General features: G+C 41.3%; 1 protein-coding gene and 1 long non-coding RNA gene across 3 annotated transcripts; both read right to left on the bottom strand.

The window, feature by feature from the left end:
• Positions 1-3,072: 3,072 nt before the first annotated feature.
• Positions 3,073-7,777, bottom strand: LOC127544207 (uncharacterized). Its single transcript, XR_007949400.1, has 2 exons — positions 4,233-7,777; positions 3,073-3,395 (listed from the first exon to the last, which is right to left on the bottom strand). It is a non-coding gene; the product is annotated as an uncharacterized LOC127544207 (long non-coding RNA).
• A 1,088-nt stretch (positions 7,778-8,865) lies between these two features.
• On the bottom strand, positions 8,866-20,674 carry NRN1 (neuritin 1). 2 transcript variants are annotated; one of them, XM_051970734.1, is made up of 3 exons: positions 19,680-20,440; positions 14,139-14,283; positions 8,866-10,092 (listed from the first exon to the last, which is right to left on the bottom strand). In XM_051970734.1, the coding sequence occupies exons 1-3, from the start codon at positions 19,732-19,734 to the stop codon at positions 9,861-9,863; spliced, it is 432 nt and encodes a 143-aa protein (XP_051826694.1). In that variant the 5' UTR covers positions 19,735-20,440; the 3' UTR covers positions 8,866-9,860. The 2 variants fall into 2 exon arrangements, with proteins under 2 accessions (XP_051826694.1, XP_051826695.1); XM_051970735.1 differs by lacking the exon at positions 8,866-10,092 and adding an exon at positions 10,099-12,152 and having other exon boundaries at positions 19,680-20,674.
• Positions 20,675-23,700: the final 3,026 nt, after the last annotated feature.

Genomic DNA, 23,700 nt, shown 5'->3' with positions numbered 1-23,700 from the left:
ACTCTGGTGGCTGTCATTTAAATAGAGTGCCTTGGGACTTTATCATCGCAAGGAGAGGGGTAGCCCTATCTTTACCTCCCCCACCTTCTTTATCAAGTCTTGACTAATTTCAAAGGTAGACCTCTGATTTAGGAAGCAGGAGTAAGTGGTGATAGGAGCTTTGTAGCTTTACAGCATCTTTACTTAATACCACATTCTTTTGACATATACCTCAAGTGATTCATTTTGTGCATTCTCAAGGGACTGGACCAACTTCCTTCTGTTCTCTGAATAATATATTAAGTTGAAAATGCCACCACCATTAACAATCAATCCAACATGTGATTTGCCCAGGTGATGAGGTAGGTAGCTAATATTAGTCACTGTAATTTGTCAGGAGAATAACTCATTGATGATACATTTCATGAATGTATCATCAAACCATCTATCATTCTAATGATGAACTTTTCTTATCTACGCATCCCTTGTGACTGTCCTGAGAGGGAACTAAGGGAAATCAAATCCATTTCTATTATGCTCCTTAAAAAAAAAAGAAGCAGATATTCTATTCTTTTGAGCAAAGGGGCTACAAAAGTGGAGTTAATTATACATTTCTTGGCCAAAATTCTTCAAAACATCCAATTATTTTGTTATTCTGTGAAAGCTTAGTCCCTCAGATCTTCTTTCTTATACTGTCTCCCAGACTAAAAACAGATATTTTCCCTCATCCCTCCTCTCTTATTAAGCACACATACATATATATTGTAAGAATATGATGAGTACCTATCATCATACCTACATGAAAACATACTCTGTACTCTAGACAATTGTAATTTATTCTTCTGCCAAATTGGTGGAGCACAAATTAGGCCTTCAGAGATATATTTGTGTTGGATTAAAGCTATCACTCTTTCCGACATAATCATCAGGAAACTAGATAAAAAAGGAGAGGAAGCTTTAAAATAACTAATCACATAACTCAGACCAAATAATCATAATCATGATCACTAACATTTATAGAGATATTTAAGGTTTGCAAACTGTTTTTCATAGAACTCCAGGTATTTCAGAAAAGTGTTTTGTTTTTTAAAGAGTCAGCAGTTCACATTTATATAGCTTTAATGTTTAAAATGGGTCCCTCTCTTAGCTCTGGTTCACAGAGATAAAATCACTGCCATATCATCTAACTCTGTGCTTTATTTGTTCTGGATAGACCCTGAGTAGGTCTCCCAGGCTGTGTTATATTCAGATTAAGATCCACAACCCACCATATTTGTAGTTCTTTCCATGTTCCTGCCATTTTCCTTTTTCTTCTCCTCTGCTTGCTTTCTATAACAGAGAGAGAGAGAGGAGGATTCTGTGCACATATCAGGCATCAGCTACTCCCTGTTCTAGAGGTTTACCTGGACTAACTGGTAGTTGAAGGTCCTGAAGCAGGAAAAGGGAAGAAAAGAGGAGGGAGGGCAGGAGGAAGGGAGAGAGCGAGAGAGAGAGAGAGAGAGAGAGAGAGAGAGAGAGAGAGAGAGAGAGAGAGAGAGAGAGATTCCTAAATTCCAGCTGAGGTGAAGCTCCCTAGCCATCAATTATTAGACCTTGATTGCCTAGCTCAGCCCACTCTGTCAGCCCTGAATGGCAATTTGATTAATTTAGTAAGCACAGAGCCAGTATTTTCCAAGACTAATTATGGCTGACTTTCCATAAAAGTCAATTTTTCTCCCTGATGCATTTTACCCTGGGAGGGGAAAGCCCTTGATAATCACCATACATTTGGCTGTTACTTTCAGCCTTATTGGGGCTTCAGCTCCTTCTTTCACTCAGATTTGGAGGGAATTATTCCTTGGATCTTTAGGTCACTTCTCCAGCAAGAAGAAATGAAGGAGTGAGAGGAGGAAAGAAGCAGGAGGAAAAAAAGCCTTTTTAGAATGCTTTCAAGGAATTCTGGAAGTGAAGTTCCTCGGCATCTTTTCTCACTACTGGACTACTGATACAGCTTGAACTTTGAGTGCTCCCTTGGCATTCCTAACTATTGTCCACAATCTTTAGGCCCCTCCAGTTTCATTTACCATATTCCCATCCCACATATCCTTTCTGAAAGGATGCTCAAGACATACTTGATGGTCAAATCATTCAATGGGCTTCAGTTTTCTCCTCTTTCAGTGTAAGGATTTGGACTAAATAATCTGTGGTTCCTTCTAGTTCTAGCATAGTATGATTCCTAAAGTCCAATATTTGATGATTCTATGATTTGCCTCTGACTTAAATTTCTTGTATTGCAGGCACTTCCCCCTCCATCTATACTATCTCTTTTGGTTCCCTCAGATATAAAATAGCACTTACCTTCCAGGGCTGTTATGAAAATTAAATGAGATATTATTTATAAAGTGCTTAGCATACATAGAAGGTACTAAAATGCTTATTGTTCCTTTGTTTCCTCTTGAAATCACTTTGCATAATTCTATATACTTGCTTGGGGAAGCTAGGTGATACAGCAGATAGAGTGCTGGACCTGGAGTCAGGAAGAATCTCTTTCAAATCCAGTCTCATAACTAGCTGTGAGATATTGGTCAAGTCACTTAAACTCTCTTTGCCTCAGTTTCCTTAACTATAAAAATAGGGATAATAAGGTCTATTTCTCAAGGTTGTCAAAAGGAGAAAATGAGATAATTAGGCATAGCTCCTTGTACACAGCAGGTCTAATATGAATGCTAGTCATTATTATTGTTATTGTTATTGTTACCATTAATTTCAAACTCATAGGACTTGGTGTTCTAGCTAAATTAGTCTACACTAATCTCATTATATCCTCCTATCCTTTGCTGAGGTGGTTCCATCAGAATTAAATGTAGTTCCTCTAGAACAGTGGTTCTTAAACCTTTGTTCTCAGTATCTTCATGTTGTTAAAAAACTATCGAGGATCTGTTCAAAGAGTTTTTGTTCACATAAGTTATATTTATAGCTATTTACTATATTAGAAATAAAAAATAATTTTGAATTTGTAGACCCCCTGAAAGGGTTTCAGAGACCCCAACAATTCTTTGGACTACACTTTGAGGACCACTGCTCTAGAAGATCACCACTAGCAGACCACCATACCAATTTTCCAATTTCTTTTTATTAATATCTAAACAATTCATCAAGTTGCATCCAAAATGAGACATCCATGATGGCTTTTTTGATTATTGTGTTTAGAATTGAAAGGGACATAAGAGTTTATCAAGTTCAACCTCCTCCATTTACAGATAAGAAACTGAACCATCATCACCACCACGATCACAATCATCGTCACCATTTGGGAATGATTCTTCCTTTCAGAACTTCCCAAACATTGGATTTGAAGCCTAGAGTACTGATGTGCAGATCATGGCTCTTCTCCTTGTTAGTTATTTCACCTAGTGTCTTGGATTTAATGTCCCCATCTGCAAAATGATAGACATAAGCTTAACAATATCCACTTCTAAGTGCTATGAATCCCATGCGTTTAATAATTGTCCGAATTGTACATAGTTATTTCTAGTTTCATTCCCTACCCTCCCAATTTCAAATTCCTTAAGATCAAGGAAGAAATCAGAAAATAAGTCCCCTCTCTTTTTATTGTGTTGTATCCACAGGGCCTAACACAAAGCCTTGCCCAGAATACCATTTAAAGTTTTTTGAGTTAAATCGCCCAAACAAGTTAGATAGCCCAAAGGACAGAGAGGTTCCTTTTGTAGATACCCAGGAGAATTAAAGTACAGATATATGAAAAAATAAGCAAAAACCTGATAGATTATTGACTAATGAAACCTTTCAGAATAAAATATTAATCAGCCTAAGCTCATTGAGGGCAAGAGAAAAGACAAAGTGAACTCTGGAATTTTCATCTAGGTCTGGAATGTAAAGACCTTCAATAGAATAGGAGTGTGAGAGTGAAGAAACATGTACTCCAAGGTAAGCTAGAACCAGTTCCAATTGATTCCAAGGGTCTCTGAAACCCTTTCAGGGGGTCTACAAATTCAATATTTTTTTTATTTCTGATATAGTAAATAGCTATAAATATAAGATGATTTTTCACTTTTCAATTTTCAGCCTGTGCATTTACACCTCAGAAACCAACACTGCAAATCAGGGTTTGATTTATTTTTTGATGATTGTTTAGGGAATGTGTTAATGCAGACTGAACTTAAAAGTCTGTGTATATGTTTGTATGTTCATGTACCCATGCATATGTGCCCTTGTATATACTTTTTTTTCAGAGAACTTGGTTGTTAATTTACCAGCATCTTCCAGTCTTGCTTGAGATCATCAAGTAGAAGGTTTAGGGAATAAAATCATCATCAGACAGGAGCCTGGTAACTCTATAACAACAACAACAATAATTGGTATCTATATTATGCCTTAAAGTTTGAAAAAAAATTATCTCCAGTATTTTATTTGAGCTTCACAGTTTCCCTGCCTGTACTTCAGTCTTATCTGCAATCTATTTTCTCCCAGGAGACTTTTTGGGCCAGGGAAGGGAAATAAGCACAGCTGTTCAGGACAAAAGTCAGAAGGCTGGGCAAGCTTTCATTTGCTCCTCACTCACCTCCTGAAATAGGATCAGAGTTGAGAGGTGGAGCTGAGGCCAGTGTTCAAAATGCTCCTGTGTGAGCCTCTGAGATCACCTATTCTAAAAAAAAAATTCTCTTATAAATGCAAAGCAGTTCTGGATGGGCTAGGAAGCAAAATCTGTTAAGATGTTAAGACTGGAGGCTCTTCCTTTCTTTTTCCTTAAAAAAGGGAAATAAAATAGAAAAAAAATTCTCTCAAATTCCTCAATCACGTGGGTTGGGGGGACAGCAGCATTGTTAATTTAGAGACATAACATTGGGGGAGTTCTTTCCTGCTAGGTTACTTGAAATAGCTAAGAAGAGCCTTTACTGGGATCAACAGCCATTCACAACTTCCACTCTCTTCTGGGAACATTAAATCCTGATAATAATTTTACTCTACTTCTTCCTCTCCCCACTCCCTCAATCACAAGGAAACCCTCTCCTGGGGAAGAAAGGCATTATAGTCCATATGCTTCTCTTCTTTCAAGTGCTGGGTAAGGAGATAGTTGGGCTGAATAGTATGATGTCCACAGCATTAGCAGACCACTGGGAATCAGATAACAGATTCAAATTTTAGTTCTCTATCTAAAATGTGTAGGGAGGGAAGTTTTGTGAAGAAGCAGACGATCCTTCCATTTGGTTCCTTTTTCCAGAACCAGTTTTGGGTGGAGAAACAGGGAGGGGAAAAGGAAGAAAGGAATTGTGTGTGCAACTATGCTATGGATCAAGAACTCCATTTCTTTGGAAGCAAGAAGAGAGGAAGTAGACTATCTTTTCAAAGCTTCCTATTAATCCTTTATCAGAGGTGCTAAGAAAACTCTACACTAAAACCCACGAATAATTTGGTAGATGGACAGACGTAGAGACAATAAATACACATGGATTTATTGATAACTTTTTGTGTCCCTTTGATTAAATAATAGAGATGAAACATTTTTCTAAATTTTTAAAATTATCTCCCCTCTCCCTTATTGTCTTTCTTGTCTTTTCTCTCTTCTTCTCTTTCTTTCCCCTCCTCCTTTTCTTTCTTTAGCTCTCCTCTACTTCTTTTTTCCATCCCTCCCTTTTCCTTTTCTTCTACTTCTCCCCTTCATTCTTTCTCTTCTCTAGCTCATCTTTCCCCCTTCTTCATGTTCTCCCTCTTAAGTCTCATTGTCCTATTTCTCTTCCCTTTCCTATTTGTTTTTCTCATTTCACTCTTCTCCTTTTACTCACCCCTTTCTTATGACCCCTCTTTCTTCCTCATTTTTCCCCCTGCTTCCTTCCTCTTTACCCTTCTCCTTTATGTCTTCCTCTTTCCCTTCTTCACCTCTTCCTATGTCTTCCCTATTCAGGTGAAAAAGCTAACAACTCTCTGTTGGGATAAGGAGCTGGCCTTCTAAAAATGTAATAAGAAGTGAAAACAATAACTGGCTTAAAATAGAAAACCAGGCTCTTTGATTGCTCTCTGTATCCATTTACATCAGAATGTGCAGACCCATTCAAATTCTTTCCATTTCAGAAGTCTCATAACTAGTTTCCTGCATTTGCCTGATCATTCCAATTCTTGAATTCGGAAATGCCCCACACAAATTTCACACCTGTAGAAAGATGAAAAGGGAAAGAAGTAAGGTGGGTGGGAATAAATTCAGCAGTAAGTACCACTTCCCTCCCTGCAAAGTGAGCTCAGAAATTTGCAAATTCCAGTTGGAGCTGTCTAGTTTCACAGTATTCATCTGTGATAGAAACAGAAATAACAGTAAAGACACTCAAAAACAATAATATCGATTAAGTAGCATCTGGAGGTATCATCATCATCAAACAGCAAATTAGAACATGACAGTATAATTATAAAAAATAACCATGACAATAAGAAGAAATATTCTGGAATGAGCCAGATGTTTCATAGGCACAAATTGCATATCCAGCAGTGGCTCCTTTGGGATTCTTCCTAGACACCCAGAAATGGATTCTGATATCAGTCCAGAAGGTCAACTTGATTGGAAACTCTGCTAAGAATGCCAGCCACACTGCAGGACCATATCCCTTATTATTTAAACTCAAATTTTATATACCATTTTTAAAGGAGGTAAGATGCCCAAGCAAAATGAACCTGATTCTGGTATAGCCAGTGGGAAAGGTGTCCATTAGGAAGGCACATCTGTACATTGCATGCAGTTGCAGCTGGAGCTGCTGGGACACCATGGGTTTCCCCAGGGGAGAACACCTTTAATGGAAATAAATCAACAAGCAGACAAATGAAGAAGCAAATATCCTGGACCCTTTTCTACCCTTTTGATGCTCTGAGATCCCTCCCTTGGGCAAGTACCACATATATTATCCTGAGCTGCTGAAAAAATAAAATTCCTTAACTAGGGCATCAGATTGTTCCTTTCTTTCTAGAACCTTACCTTTCCTGAAGCAGCTTACTCCCCAGGAGATAGATGACTAGCAGCTTTCTTTTCTCTAGTGAAGCCCCTAATCATTACAGTAATACCAGGAAAACTGGTTCTTATTCTGTTTAGGGACAGGAAGATATCATTAGAGAGGCAATATGCTTCTAGGACTAATATGAAGAAAGAAAATCCTCTCCCCTCCCCCCTATCCATTTCCAGCAGGATTTAATAGACATTTATTTAAAACAAGTTCAGTCTTGTTTAAATGGAATGCCTAAGGCTGCTGTGCAGGTTAGTCCTTTGATTTGTCTTTGGATAAGAAGAAAATAAATTCCAGATAACAACCCTTTGCTTATACTCATTATAAACAATAAAAATCCGATGATATAAAAAGAACAAAGATAAGGTTCCTCTTCTCACCTTTTGTGATCCTTCAATATAAACTTCTGGAATTTTTGTTTCTTACCCTTGATAGTGAGAATGACCGGCTTTTGGATGGCGTGAGTGGGATGAGCAATCTGGGACAGAATCCTACCACTCAGAAGATGCTGAGCTTCTTCTCCAGAATTCTTTGCATGTAATCAGTTTTATCATTAAAAATCAACATTGCTTCCAGTGCTCAAAGTCCAAAGCTCCAGATCGAGGACACATGTGTTGCCGAGATTCAATCCGTTGGGGAAATGCAGATTGGACTGCAACCTACTGTGTTTGATTTATGAGCTGTTACCCTAGCTATTGTTTACACATTACATTTCACAACTACTGTACAGGACTGGGTTGAGGGGTGAATTGGGGGAAGTTGACGAGAGGTGAAGAGCGCACAAAACCAAATTCATTCTCATTCTCTCTCTCTCTCTCTCTTTCTCTCTCTCTCTCTCTCTCTCTCTCTCTCTCTCTCTCTCTCTCTCTCTCTTTCTCTCTCTCCTCTCTCTCTCTCTCTCCCTCCCTCCTTACCTTCTCTTCCTTCCCAATCTTCCCCTCTAACACCTATGATCCTCAATTAGCTTCATTCTATCCTTCCAGTTTCTCACCTTTTCTTTTTATCCTTAAAATTTCCTGAAATGGGATTTAGATTTCTCTTCAAAGGGGAAAAAGAAAAAGAAGAAAACAAAAACCCCAAATTAGCTTCAGTCTCTCTGTCCTACAAATTTCAATATAGGTCTTTAATATCCTTGTTTACTCTTCATTGTTTACTTCTTTATAAAGACACAAGGAACCTATAAACAGAGGAGGCAAAAGCAGTCTCTGCTGCCAAATCAATAGAGCTCTACCATTTCAGCTGAGTTCTCTTATTAATTATGAAAGGATTCATCTGATCCCTGCCAGAGAAGACAGCCTTTCTGTCCTTCTTCTGCAGCCCTTAATGGTGGTTCCGTTCCTTTTCTAGCTCAGAACAGCCTTTTCCCCCACCACAAAGCATTTTATCTTATTCTGCACGTGGACTTAGAGAAAAGTGTTTTGAGTTCTACTGTACAGCTATTGCTGTGCCGGCTATTTTAACCAATAGTATTAGAGGCTGGTGAGAGGGGGAAAATACAAGCTCTATACTCTAGTCTTTGTGGGGCTTTTTCTCCTTTTCTTACACCCAGAAAAAAAAGCTTTCCTATAGTCTCCCCTGTTAGTTGTTTCTTTGATTTTTTTTTTTTAAAAACCAAATCCTAAAAAGCAAGAGTGTTTTTTTTTTCTTAATTGAATAATTCACAAGGAAGCATTTGACCCTACTGAGTCAACAAGTCATAGCATCTCTTTTTAGGAACTGTATGATTTTTTTTAACTGAAGGTTGTTGAATAGACAGTTTTTTAAATATTTGCCTCTCTACTTCAGACAGTAAGTAAACTTCAGTTTCCCAGTTATGTTCCTCTCCTCCTAAATCCTTTCTTTTTAATTGTAGAAATCAGTGCAAAGAAAGCAGGCATGATATAGGAAACAAATGACACCCTCATTTCAAACAATAATTTTTATTTTATACTTCTTCTCTATACTTTGTAGCAAATCTTTTTTTGCTGAATTTAATTTATAATAAACTTTTTTTTAAAATTACATCTCTCTTTTATTTTTTTAAATCAAGGCTCTTTATGTCAAAATCGTTATACTGTATTTTAGGATAACATTTAAGCCCCCTTCGTGATCTATACCGTTGGATATTCAGGTATTACTGTATGTGTAACATCTAAAACAAGAGAGGAGGGGAAAATAAAGGCAGTGAACTTGGAAAGATGCATTGACAACAGCAGGTAAAGCTAATCTCCCAGCAACCTTAGCAGCATTCGGTTCCTGTGGTCATTTGATACATCTCTTCCCCTCTCCCCACTCCCCCATCGTTTAAAAAAAAAACAACAAATTGTCCTTTTTCTTTTTTTTAAAGGAGAAATTCGCAGTGGAAATGATAAAAACAAGATTCTGTGGAAGAAAGATGCGATAGAGACTGTGAATTATTCACTAGATGCTTCGCACGTTGACATCGATCTTGAATTCATTCCCCGTGGCCTTCTCTCCATATTTTCTTTCCTATTAAGAGGAGCCCATTATTTCTCATGTATTATCATGATTAATATATTAGGCGGCCAAGGGCCGTTCCTGAGATTCTTTTGGAAAAAAAAAGAAAGGAAGAAAGAAAGAAAAGAAAACAATAACAACAACAAAAAAGCAGGGGAGTGGGGCTTGCGTTTTTGTATTTCCGTTTGAAGACTTAATAAAGCTGAGGTCCGGTTTGGCTGTTGTTGCTCACTGTTTGGTAACATTTGGCAAATAAAACACAAGGAGGGAAAAAAAAAAAAAAAAGAGAATAACGTGGTGTTTTTTCCCCACAATCCTATATGAATGTTTTCAGCATCACAGAGAATCACAACGTCCCCAAAAAACGGATGAATACTTCCTCTATAAATCCAGTAATATGAAGTGAGTGTGTGTCTGCCGGGGGCGCCTGGAGCCCCTTCCTTAGAAGGAAAGCCAGGCTGCTAAAGCTGCAGAGAGAGACGCCAAGAGCAAAGGGAAGGTCGGGAGCAGGAGCGAAGGAGCCGACCCATTGCTGTTTCCGCATAGTTCAAATAAGCTGCCTTGGATATTGAGGTTTTTGGATTCTTTTCTCAGTTTATCCCACATATCTTTCGCCCCTTCCTGGCAATCCGTAAGGGCTGTGACGGTGCAGCTGTGGAAATCCTCCCAGTATCTGGCGAGGAACAAAGCACAACAAAGCAGGGGAGAACGTTCACTTTCAATACCTTGAGCTGAGAGCCCACTGCTACCACCCAGCTCTCCACCCCCGGCGGCTGCTCAATAGCTTAACCGATCCAACACCAATCCCCAGTCACTGCGCCTCGGGTCAAGCTCGCAGTCAAATTTTTCTCTCCCCACAGCAGGCCCCAGCAATCTTCACTGCTATTTTTCCCCAAACTCCGCATTGCCTTTGGGAAACTCACATTTGGGAGCGGTCCATTCGTTCACCCAGACCTAGTTTGCTCTTGAAACACCGCATCCCTCACCCTCTCGCCTCTCTAACTCCCACCTTCCGCAGTCTAGTTGCAAAAGCACAAAGAAATCGTGACGCCTGGGACTGTCACGATAGTCACAGCATCTTCTTTTCTTTGTCGCAAGCGCGGTGGTTTACTCCACCCTACCCAGCTCCACTCAATTCTGGGCTGTGTCTATCAAAGAATGCAGCGTAGGGCAGGTCAGGACCAAACCAATCGCGAGGCGCTGGCACCGTGGCCTCGGCAAACAGATTGCTAGTCTTCCTTGGGGAAAGCAAGGAAAACATTGCTAAGCCCTGCAAGCTGGCTCCTATTAATGCCTCTTAACTCGCAAGATGTGTGGCTCACAGCCTCTCTTGCCTGTTCTGTGCTCGTCTCTCTCCCATGGTTTTTTCCTCTCCTCCCCCTCAACTCCCTCTGCCTCTTTTTGTATTTCGTTGTCCTTGCTGTTCTCTCGCTCTCTCCTGTTTCTCTCTCCTTCCCTTTCTCCTTCCTTCTCCTTTTTTCTTTGTCTCCCTTTCTTTTCTCTTTCTTACCTTCATTGATCATCCCCCCTCCATTTCGAACTCCTCTTTCCCCTTTCCTTCTTTTCTCTCTTCTTCCCTCCACCCTTTCCTCTTTCAGTTTATCCTTTTCCGTCCCCTTACCTTCTTTCCCACCTCTCTCCCTGCCTCTCCTTTATTACTTCATTTTTTCCTCCCTGGATTTCTATGCCTCTTTGTTATTTTTTTCAGATTTTGTTTTCCTTCTTCTCTCCTTCGGTTCTCCCCCACTTTTGCTCCTCAGCCTTGTTGTATTTCTGGACTTATTGCTTCTCAACCCTTCCGTTCGTGTGTGCCTTGAACCAGAGTATACCCCTACTTATGGAAACGGGGAATAATGCAGGTCATTTTCCCAGCTTCCCACAGATTTTAGATACGGACTCCAAAACTGATAATCAGAAGCGATTATGTCTTTTCAAGTTTAGAAACCGCTAGTTACCCTCCTGGTAACTATCTATAACCAGATAGATACTGGGTTATCTTGGGACACAGGCAGTGTAAGTCTTCAGAGGGCTTTCACTCTCTCTCCCCTTCATCTGTCCTTCCTGGATACCTTTCATGAATTCTTAAACCACTTCTCTCTCCTCCCCCCCTCCCCCAATCAAGTCTATCCTTTTTCGTTTTTTCCCCCTTTCCTTTGAAAACCAAAAATAGATCTAGGAACTAAATATAATCCCAACCCGTGATCGATTACTGGAGCACTGACTCCTTTAGGACCTAGGTCACTTCCATCTCTTTAACTCTAGGGGTCTGACAGCCAACTTGCCTTGAATGCATCAAATTGCTGTCTGTATTTTCATTCCACCATCATAAAATAGCCCCTCCCTCATTAAAAGACACATACAACATATTTTTGTATATATGTATTTGTGTGTGCACATATGTACATATATGAAATATTCTCTATTTGTGTCAGAAGTCTGGATTCCAATATGCATGCTCTAATCCCTAATTTGTGAGCACTCCATGTTTGGTAGCGGGGGATGGAAGTGAGCTTCAATCTGAACTTTTTTGATTTCTCAATTTACAAAAAATAAAATATTGAGATGCCAGAAGGGCCGAGCCTGTACCTCCTGCGGTGTTTCTGCAGTAATTGCGCCTCCCATAGGACTATTACAATTTCTCCCCATCTTGTTTTATTGATGTTGGTGGGGGGAAGAGGGCATGAGGGACTGAGTCTGTGGAGGAGTAGGTAGGGACCCTGGGTGAGATGTGAGCTGGAAATGAGAAAGAGAGAGGGGGGGGTGGAGGGAGGGAGAGAAGAAGGGAGGGAGAGAGGGAGGGAGGGAAGAAAAAAGAGATATTGGAACCAAGTAGAACTCAACCATCCACTGAAAGAAACTACATCTTCTTTAACTGATTTGTATTTAGGATCCCAAACGAGGCGTTGGACCTCAGGATAACACGACAGTGCTCATTTCTCTGTTTCACGAAATAACTAAGGAGGTTGCTGTGCTGCTGAATTATTCAGCAGCCTGGCAAATCATCGAGATCCTTGAAAATAACAGAGGATTTGGGCTGCTCTCTATATTTAGATACTTGTCGATAAAGCTATAGATAGACCCTTATCTACCATTATATGTTTGGAGAGAGATGTTGCATGTACGGAAGGAGTCTAACGTTTGCGCTCCTTTCTACTATCTTAGTATAGCTTTTGGAACTAATGTATTGGGTCTCTATCGGCACTAGGGATATTTCGAAAAGGAGACCTGGTTTATTAGTTTAAAAAAAAAAAAAGAATCGTAGGCGAGGGTTGAGCTGACAGAGAAGATGGGGGACGGAGAGGGATAGGATTTGATTTTGTAGAATGGAAGAAATTTCTCAAATTATTGTGATTTTTTGTAACTGTCCGATTCCACCTCTAGGCTGTAGTACTGTATGGAAAAGGGCAGGAACCTTGACTGGTGCATGGAAAATTCCCTCTTTAAAAATGCAGGGGGAGGGGGAAGCGAAGAGGTATAAAGCACCTTCTTTCTAACCCGTTCCCGGCAGAAAAGAGCAATTCCTCAATTTGTTTCGAATGCTGTCCGAGGCAAAGGAAAAAGCTACAGCAGGTGCCATGCTTGAACCGCAGTTACTTTATAAAGAAAAGCTCTCATTCGGCACTCCAGGTTCTAAACATTGGTAGGACTGCTGGAGAGAAAAAAGGGGGAAGCTAAAGTAAACCCAATAATCGGTTCCTCTAATCTCTATTTCTGGAGAAAATCTCTATCAAGTTCAAGATTTTTTCTCAATCAGTCTCTGCACCCCCCTCCCCCACTCCCTCCTTTTATTAGCAAGCCTACGGCCGTTATTGTAGTACAAAACGAAGCTAAACAGGCAAAAATGGAGACTATTTACCAACAACCGATCCCCAAAGAGGAGGGAATATCAGAGTATTTCCTCTTTTTCTCTCCATGGCATTAAGAATTCCTTTGGCTACTGCTGTAAAATTTAAATAGCTTTTTTTTTTTTTTTTTTTTAAATGGCCTTAAGCAGCTAAACAACAGAGATACTGAGCAGACGCAGCTATAGCTAGATAGTAAACATGAAATTTCTCACTCTTTACATAGCAACAGACATCCTGATAAAGTAGAGCACCCCATCCCTCATCTTCACGCATACTCCTGAATTCAAGCCCATCTTTTAGCTTGAATACACCCTCCCCCCAATTCGGAGATTCAGATAATTTACAGATTCCCCGAGGGGGATAGTGAATCAAAAGAGAGAGAAATCGGATTTCCTCTTCTAATGACCCTCCGAGTGCAGGGTACTACAATCACAGGCTGAAACTTCAAAGGTTTGGGAATAATCACTTGGACTGCCGAGCGTGGTTCCTCTGTAAAGTATGGCACACCTTTTTTTCAAAGAAAGAAAAGGAAAGGGAGGAAAGGGAGAAAAAGGGAGGGAAGAGGAAAAAGAAAAAAAAAACGAGGAGAGAGGAGGGAAACGAGGAGGGAGGAGAAAGAGATAGAGACAGAGAGAAAGAGAGACAGAGACAGAGACAGACGGACTGACATACAGACAGAGACAGAGAAGGGGGGAAGAGGAGGAAGAAGATTGAGAAAGAACAAGGAAGAAAATAAGAGGAAGATGAGCAAGGAAGGAAAGAAACGACTTTTGTAGTAGCAGAGAGAAGATGGGTGAGTGGAGTGAGAAGCAGAGTTTTCAAAGTTGTGTGCAGTGTTTTGAAAGTAAAGAAACACAAAAGCAGGGAAACTTACGCGCAGACGGTTTTGATGTTTGTCTTGTCGTCCAGGCCCTGCGGGTAGTTGGCCATGCTATCGCCCAGCTTGAGCAAACAGTCGGAAAACCCCTTAAAGACCGCATCGCACTTCCCTGCAGCTCTCACCGATTGCACCAGGTACGCTGCGGGGGAGGAGGGGAAGGGAGGGGGACACATATCAGCACCTCAAAGGCGGAGATCAGCTGCCAGCACAATCAAATCCCGCACTGCAGAAGCAGGGGCCCCGGAACCCTCAGAGGTATGCCCCAAGTCCAAGGTGCCAAACTCAGAGCCTTACGTCTGGACAGGGTCTTTCAGCTGCAGTCGCTGCCTCAAGTGCCTGAGAAAGAAAGGTCCCAGGCTCTTTCTTCTCCCTCCAACTCACCAGTACAGCCCGTTCCCATTAGCATTCCAGCCACCAGATCAGATTAATTTTAAATGAGAAACGTGTGTTGAGAATGACAGATTTGAAAACCCAGACAGGCACCAAGCCACCAGTCTTATTCAGATTTGGGGCTAGGGTGGGGAATGTAGGGAAACGAGGGAGGGAGGGAGAGGAATTTTTCTTTCGCAGACCCTTCCTCCCCCAAATCTCGCTTCCTGTCCGCCTCTTCTTCCCCTTCTGTCCCCCCCCCCCAAAAAAAAAAAAGCAAACCGGTACCTTTACAGTTAAGCCACTATAGCATTTTGTTAATTTTTGTTTCTGGAGCCCGGGAGAGGGGTCTCCAAAGACTGCAAATGGATAAGCTATTAGTGGGGATTGGGGAGAGACAGATGGAATGATACGAATATATGAAAAGGACTCCCAGCTTCCAATTCATCTCTCCCTTACAAATTACTCCTTTGCACAGTGTAATGTCGAGGATATTAGGTCACATTACTCTACTTGTAAGGTCCTCACGAACCCAAGGTCCTAGCTTAAAGGATAATTTCTGCTCAACTAAATATACATTAGTATATGACACACCCAATACAGAGGAAAGGGCTTACCAAAAGTATTGGCGACGTGGTTTAAAATTTTTCTTTGAACCAGTGTAGGATGGTGCGTGAATGTGTGTGTGTGTGTGTGTGTGTGTGTGTGTGTGTGTGGTGGAGGTGGAGGTGGATGGGGGATGGAAAGATAGCTAGCTCACTCATTCCATCGTTCCCTGGATTTGAAGTAAAAACACCATCACTAGTGTAAAGCCTGGATTCAGTCAAATCCTAACCAACTACTAACTAGCCGTGTGACCTTGAACAAATCACTTCAGCTATATCTATAAAAACAGGGGACTGTAGTACATCATCTCAGAAGTCTTAAGAGATAGGCATAAAAAGAGCTGAATGTTAGAATATATTCAGGAGAAAATAAAATTTTAAATTTTCATGCCCCTAGTAGGTTTCCATCAGAAATATAAACACATTTTTAATATAAAAATATTTTCTGCAATGAAGCCTGTTAACGCGCGTGCGTGCTTATATGTTTTTGGGTTGAAGGGGCAATCTTTATTGGAGAGTTTAAGACTTGTAAGGAGAGGTCGCTGGGGGCTTTGGACTCACAGCCTTTGTATGGGTATCTCCTTGGGTCTCCCCCGTGTCACGTCCACTGAGGCTAACGATGCGGTCATGTGGAAGAAAGGGGAGGGGAACTGGTTTACCTCATCTCACCTCTATGTAGTGCTGCGGAAAGGATTTCATTTCTAGGCATTCCCTACTCTCACCCCGGAAAAACAAAAACCTGCCTATTTCTACAATCCTAACATAGGGCTGTGACAGCTTCCTCTCCCAGGGATCCTTGGCGCCTCCGGCAATCCCATTTGAGCTCAGAAAAACCTGGCTACAAAGGGATGCAACGTGTCTCCCCCTTCGCTTTTCTCCAATATATGCACACAGTTCCAAAATCACTCAAGAAGAGGCAGGAAGGGTCCGCAACTCAGAGGCGAGAGACTATTGGAGCTTTTTAGCATCTTGGTGTGCGTTGTTTGGGGGTGGATGTGTCTGGGGTTGGAAAATCCCCGCAAAGCAGAGTGGAAGGAGAGCAGCTGATGATATATCTTAAGCTCTTTCCCTCTCCAGAAAAATCGGGGGGAGGGGGAATTTCTGTGTGAAGGGAGGAAAGGGGAGGAATCCGTAGAGGAAAAGAAAGGAGGTTTCTTCTCACTTTGGATGACTATCAGATCTCAGGGAGGCAAATTACAATAAGTGAACTCAGGTACTTCAAGTCTCTGATTTTTAAAAGCATTTCCCGGTGGTCACCACCATTGCAACTGACTGTTATTTAATACGCTTTGATTCTGTACAATAGAAAAAACCCCGAGTCCCAGATCTCCCGCATCTACTCCCGCCACAGAGTCTGCTGCATCAGTGTGGCTTTGTGGCCAGAAGGTATGGTGGATTTAAAAGAGACAGAGGTGAAATGGAGGTGAGGGCCTTAATTTTGCTGGCCACAAGTAAAATCACCTTTTAGAGCAGACTCGGAGATACCAAGCTTAGGGCTTCAGTCTTGATTCTGGCTATGCCTCTTCGGGTTCTGAACTCGTTACTTTACCCCACCTTTCTCAAAGGGACTTTCCAAGATATCTCAATTTCCCTCATTGAAGAACCTTGTTTCTTGCCCCGGAATAACTCTCTCTCTCTTAGCACTGGGCCTAAATACAGGAATGACAAACCAAACCAACGGCAACAGCACCTGCTGGACTAGCACCGCCTGAGGATATCTGACAGGGAACTGTCCAGCCTAGGGCTGGTTGTCTAATTCAGACTAAGAATTCATTCATACTATTGGGAAGAGATTGTGACTCTGGGAGAAATAACCCTGACCTCTTGAAGAGAGAGAGACAGGGAGAGAAAGAGGGAGGGCAGGAGAGAGAGAGAGAGAGAGAGAGAGAGAGAGAGAGAGAGAGAGAGAGAGAGAGAGAGAGAGAGAGAGAGAGTGTGCTGGAGCCTAGGTTTTAAATAGGACTCAGCAAAAATGTCACGAATCACCAAAAATTCATCAGAGCAGAAAATGCCAGGAAATGAAACACTATAGTAGAAACGAAATAAAATATTCTTTCTTTTCTCTTCATACCGATACCTTCCCTTCTTTCAAAAGTAAAGTTACAAAAGATAGGAAACTTGGGGGGAGAGGGGGAAAGAAAGGCACTTATTACACCATTCAGAGTTGCTGCAGGAAAAGACCCACACAAATACACATGTTGATATCTGGCTAAAATAAGAAGCCTAAAGATAATCTATATTTTCTTTGTTTTTGAAACTGAAAACTCATTTTAATATGCTACTCTAAAAAGAGTCTCTTTGAACATAAGAAAATTAGAAAGCCTATATTAGAAGAGATCAATGGATTCTTCTTAATTGAACCTCTAATTGGATCTTCTCAAGTAAAATATGCTTCCTTGTTTTTAAATCATATGCCCTCTGTCTTTCTTGATTCTTAAAAAAAAAAAAAACCAACAACTTCATTCATCTCTTTATTCATTCCAAGATTTTTCATTCTTAATCCCTCTCTCTCCTTATTTCCCAACCTCCTCCCCTCTGTCTTTTCCCTCCCACTTCATTCCCACTTTTCTTGTCAAATGTCAAAGATTCCAGAGAGATCCCAACCACAAATTAATAAAGAACAAGGATCTAATAAGGTTAAAGATACATTTAGGATCAAATAATAGCCTAAACTTCAATTCCGACTCCAATATATGATCATTTCTGAGTAGTTCTTAATGCACTTGAAGAGCATGGTGCAAATCACCATCCAATTTTGATCCTAGCCTTGTTCATTTACAACAGTCTTTCCCCACAAGATTTCAAAACAGAAAGAAAACATGATCTTTTTGGGGACATGGGAAACAGATACAAAATCACCTTTATATGATGAAAACTAACTCAAAATCAATTATCTTCTCATGCTCTGAAAATCTATGGATCTAACTGGAGGCTGCCCAATTCATTTATTTCCACTTTCAACCAATTTTCTCACAATTAGAAAAGCTCCTTATTATAGATATATGAAAGAATGGCAGAATTTTAAAACATCAAGATTCTTAGAAGAAATTGACCTAACCCACAGGGAAACACACACACACACACACACACACACACACACACACACACACACACACACCCCTCTGGTGTTCGTCCATTCTCAAATCCCAAAAAGCTTTATAAGAAAATGGCTTAGTAATAGGAGATCATTTCAAGCACTTTAAAACATCCGTCTGAAAACAGTGTCTTCCTTTACAAATTGCATGAAACCAACATCTCCTTCAGATTTCTCTGGAAGACAAAATGCTATTTATCATGTGTAGCTTTCCTCTTCCCCGCCTTAAACCCTACTCTCTTAACTCTCTTCATCAACCTCCTCCCAATACTGCAAAGATCTGTCTGCAAAGAATGCTACAGACTGCAAAGATCTGAGGCAACGAATCCCTCTGTCTGCAGAAAACCCGTTTGAAGAGTTTTTTTTTTTTTTTTAAAACCTCTTTCTAAGTCTATTAGTAACTTGCTTTCCTCTCACGTTAAATCAAATTTAATTAATGGTTGAGCTAAGCAGCACAGTCAGTAATTTCATTTAATCTTTCTATAGCATTTTCTTCATTCTGGATACCAAAATGTTTGACAAGTGTAACTACGGAGAAACATTCCTTGACACAAAATGGTGAACAAAGACATCTGACCTCCTTAAACAAGAGGGTACTGTAGAAACTCACGCACCTTAAACTCTTCTCTCACACATAATTAGAATACACATAAATGTTTGGAGAAACCATATGCAACTAATCCAATTCTTATCAAAAGTATGTTCAAAGGTTAATTGTATTTCTAAATGCATATATGCTTTGCATATAACATTTTTAATATATCGAATAGTGCTCCTTTTCTGTTTCAGTCTGTGAAGTTATCTATTATTTTAACACCCCCCTTCCCATACAGCACTGTGCAAATACTGCAGCAAGGATAAATAAACCGTGCACCTAATGTGGTTCCCTGGGCAAACACTGCAGCTGGGAGATGGGGGCGGGGAAGGAGGGCATGACAAAGTTCTATATGCAGCAGCTGGAACCCCACATATCTTTGCTTTCAGGCACACAAACTTTTCAATTCTGTCTCTCCATCGCCTTTCTTCCCTTTCTTACCCGTTTGTCCCGTCAAAACGTGCCTTTTCGTATGCTGGGGAATCAAAGCCATTCCGCCAGCATCCATGACATACCTTAAGAGTCTAGATACAGAAGCAAATATAGATTACGAGATTAAAGAAAAAGAAAAAAGAAAGAAAAGCAATCAACCGCATACAAAAATTTTAGGCAAGCCAAGGTATCCTATTCTCTTAGGCAAAAGGGAAGAGTACGGAGAGTATCTAAGGAGCAAACCAATGACCAATTTGTCCCTTCTGGATTTTACCAGCCCTGCAAGAAAACCCTAATGCAATCATCCGAGTAGGAGCTACCTGTCACCTCTGCACCCTTCAAATCAGTCCGATTAAGTTATTTAGACAGGCGATGTCTTACAAACACTAATCGGGTTCTGGGTGCATAAAACTCGAAACATCATTTTGCCGTCCACTTACCTATTTGCACAGCGAGGATCAGTGAAATGTATCTGCCGTTCAACTTAAGTCCCATCCTACATTTAGTAAAACCATTTGCGACTGCAGATCTTTAAATAGTTAGTTTGGAGAACGCGGGGGAAAGCTGAAAAATAGGCATTGCCAACAAGTTCCAGCAGCAGCAGAAGACTACTTTGTAGAGAGGGGAGGCAGAGGGAGGAGAGAGATGGAGAGAGAGAGAGAGTGAGAGAGACACAGGGAAAGAGAGAAAGCTGGGAATGGTTCACTCCGTTAGGAGGGGGCGGAGGAAGTACAGCCTCACGCCCACGAGTAGGCCTGACGTGGGGGATGACACGGAATGATTTTTTTTTTTTTTAATATAGGCACCTTGGAAGAGAATCGCCATTTATAGTCATCAGAAGCTGGAATTATCCAGATATCTCTCGTTAATGTGCAAGCCGAACGAAACCTCTCCTTTTCACGGTGAAAATGTCCGTACTACTACCACCACTATTCACATCTTCTTCCATTTTCACTCTCTCCATCTTCTCCCCGTCATTGCGCTAGGCGTGGGCTCCGTGGCCACCCCCCTTACACACACCCCCTGAGCTGGGGAGTCCTTGCGCTCTCAGTTCACTATTTCTTGATCCTTTTTTTTTTAAACCTGCCTCTTCATTCTTCCTCTTTTCCCCAACCTCACTTTCTGTCCTTCTCCCTAATATTCACCAGAAATTCGCTCATCGAAAAATCCTTTCTCCACCTTAACATTTTAATATTGCAGGGGAGTTTCTACAGAAAAAGAAAGGAAGGAAAAAAGCCAAACAAGCTCTATTAATCTTGGAGGGTTGTTTCCCTCTTTCCCTCCCCACCTCCCTCCCCGAACACACACGCACTGGTCTACCCCCTCCCTTTCTTCACAACTCAACAGCTGAGCTCAGTATGCAGCCCCGAGCTCCAGCAAGCACACAGCACGCACACACGTCCACACACACGTCCACATACTCCCACGAGAGCGCTCCGGTATATTCCTGCACAAGCGTGCACTCACACGCAATCTGATCTATATCATCCTTGGGCTAATAAATACATGAATTGCATCCAATTCCCTCAGCAGAGAAGAGGGAGGCCTCATTCACTTTTGGGGGGGCGGGGAAGGATAGAAGGGGATGAGGAGAGAGAGAAGGTGTGATGGGCATCCTGTAAAGATTATTTTCTAGTATAACAGATTTCACATATTGTGAAACTGTGAAATTTGATGGGTTATATTTGGTAGTGTTTTTGGATCCAGATCAGTTTCTTAACACTCATATCTGCTTTTTTGATGGGTGCAATACAATGTCCAGTTTATTATTCAAGTCAATGTTTCTGCAAAAACATCCTGAGCTAGGCGCAGTGTTTAAGATAAGATGAACAAAGACAGGTCTATAAATGCGAAAGATTATAAATAATATAAATAGGTCATTTCACTTCTCCAGTATTTTATTCCCTGATTCATATACAAATCCATATCTATTTGAGATCAAGTGAGATATTTGTTAAGCGGTTAGTACAGTGCCTGGCACAAACTAGGTGCTTAATAAATGCTTCCCCCCTTCTTTTCCCTTCCTCACATATTCCTCTCCTTTCCTCTCTTCTCTTCTCCTCTCTTCCTTTTCTTCTTTGCTCCTTTTCATCTCTCTTATTTTGAAAAAAATAGATTATATAGACTGAGATTTTATAATACATACGAATTGGGGAAAACCCAACAATTTCATGAATGTACATATGACAAAGGAAGGAAAGAGGATAATCTAATTCACTTTTTAGAGTAATTATTCACAATCTACCCACCTATTTATTGATTCAGTTTCTCAAGACTCAGTTTTTTGTTTGTTTGTTTGTTTGAAAAAGGGGTCAATGTAAAATAAACGAAAGCATAGGGTGCAACACTATAACCGTGGAAGTGAAGAAAAGGCACTTGCAGTGGAGCAGGGGAACCAAAGTACATTATTTTGGGTTTAGTGTGATCTGTCCTGTTGCTATTCTACTTTCTTTTTAGAGAGATAGGCGTGTGTGTGTGTGTGTGTGTGTGTGTGTGTGTTGTGTGTGTGTGTGTATGTGTGTGTTTGTGTGTGTGTATGTCTATGTGTGTGTTTGTGCTTGAGTGTGTGCACGCGTGCGCGCGTTCCGTTTGTTGCAGAAGGAGGAGCCGGGAAAGAAGACGGGAGGAGCTATCTTCTCTCCCCACCCCGCCTTACATGACGTCACCGGGGCGGGACCACTTGACCTGGGTCTGTTTCCTCCTCCCCACATCCCTGGTGGGGACGTGGCCAGGAGACGAGTTAGTGGGATTACCTTCCCGGCATCCAAATGCAGAGCAGCAACCTGGGGTATTCCCTTTGCCTGAACTCTAGAGATTCTAAGAAAGGCAGAAGCCGGGGGCGAGACGCGGGGAACCCAAGGGAAAGTGGAGGCGCCGGCTAGCTCTCAGATCCTTCCCAAGATTCGGGGCTCACGGTGGGAGGCGCGCGCCCTCTCGCCCGGCTCGGGCTCTGACCTTTCTCTCTCTTTTATTCTGGTCTCGGGGTTTTGGAGCTTATCTGCACTCACTGCTCCCAGTTTCTGCCCTTCCCTCCACTACTCCAGCCTGCGCGTACTTTTAGCTTTTTGTTTAGCTTGGAAGGAAGGCGAAGTGAGGTTATTGGTACCCTCAGGCTAGGCTCTTGTGCCTATTCCCGGGTTCTTCCACTTCTCAGCTAGTCCTTGGGGAACATCTCTAGCTCTCCCCGTAGCTGCAGTTTTTAATGCTGTGTAATGTTCCAACAATGCATGGGGATATATTTCTCCAGGGACAGAAGGTGTGTGTGTGTGTGTGTGTGTGTGTGTGTGTGTGTGTGTGTGTGTGTGTGTGTGTGTATGTAGGGCTACAATGCCAAGAAAAAACAAAACAAAACTGGAAAACGTGTGGAGATGTATGTGCGCAGCAGCCTGGCATCTGCTCATTCTGTATCCCAAACACGGAAGCACATGCGCACTAGGATGGTCCTAGCCAGCGCAGGCTGGAGATGTGCAATGCTGCAAGATCAGTGGGATTGCCTTCTGTCCAGTATCTAACAAATCCATCTTTCATTAAAGAGTTTTCACTTTGGCTCTACTGCATAGCGCAACTTCTAAAACCTTCCCCCCCACCCCACCTGACCTCCCTCTCTTCTGCACTTCTTCCTCCTAGCCTCGGTTCCCGAAATGGACTTCTCTGTTTGGAATTCTCACTAAAGGAAAAAAAAAATGAAGAAAAAGGCTGCACTAAAATAGGGAATGAGCACAATGCTACATCTACTGCAGGCTCCTCTTGCAAAAGGGTTCCCAGGTTGGATGATGGGAGGCAGATGACAAATGTTTTAAGACACATATCCTTCTGCAGCCTAAACACTGGTCAACTGGACGTACTGCTTTTGGTCTTTGTACAAAAGGAAAATGGGATCTCTTTTTGTCAAAGAGTTCTGATTATTTTAGAACATCCCATTACTAAAGGTGTGCCCAGAAAATGCTGGATAAATTCCCCTGAGGAAAAACAAAACAAACATAGAAACTGCTTTGAACAGACCCCAAATGCAAAGGATCAGACTCTCTGACCAAGCTACTGATTACAATGCTTCTTTTATGGACAGCCTCTTATGGAAGAATATCCTATCATCTCTGCCTTTAATAAGTCATTTTCTTTGATATCAATATGCTATATAAAAGAAGATACACATTTTCATTATGCTTAGTATTTGCAAAAACCTTTGTTGCTATATGTTTGTAGTTAATCATTTTAGATTGTGTGAGCGGTCTGCATGACCAACTTTAGAGATACAGAGTTCATTTTAATTATTGAAGAGGTCATGTAAAATTTTAAATTTGGTTGGCATGGGAGATAGAGTACCTTTTCCACTTGTGGGAACTTTCACTGTTGGTTTGCTGCAATCTCAAAATCACCCACATAAATATTTTAAAGGGTGTAGTAGTCAATCCCTCAACTAACCCTTCCAATCAAAACTGAACTTAACAGAAGCTATCTTCT

This window comes from Antechinus flavipes, chromosome 1 (genome assembly GCF_016432865.1).
Source record: "Antechinus flavipes isolate AdamAnt ecotype Samford, QLD, Australia chromosome 1, AdamAnt_v2, whole genome shotgun sequence".
NCBI lineage: Eukaryota > Metazoa > Chordata > Mammalia > Dasyuromorphia > Dasyuridae > Antechinus > Antechinus flavipes.
This window is presented reverse-complemented; position numbering and strand designations above follow the sequence as displayed.

What these genes read in the sequence shown, in the direction of transcription:
- NRN1 (XM_051970734.1), bottom strand. Translation starts at nt 19,734, where the DNA reads ATGGGACTTAAGTTGAACGGCAGATACATTTCACTGATCCTCGCTGTG. An exon ending in GATCCTCGCTGTGCAAATAG is followed by an intron (nt 14,284 to 19,679) that starts GTAAGTGGACGG and finishes CCTCCCCCGCAG; the next exon opens with CGTACCTGGTGCAATCGGTG. An exon ending in AACATCAAAACCGTCTGCGC is followed by an intron (nt 10,093 to 14,138) that starts GTAAGTTTCCCT and finishes GTTCCTCGCCAG; the next exon opens with ATACTGGGAGGATTTCCACA.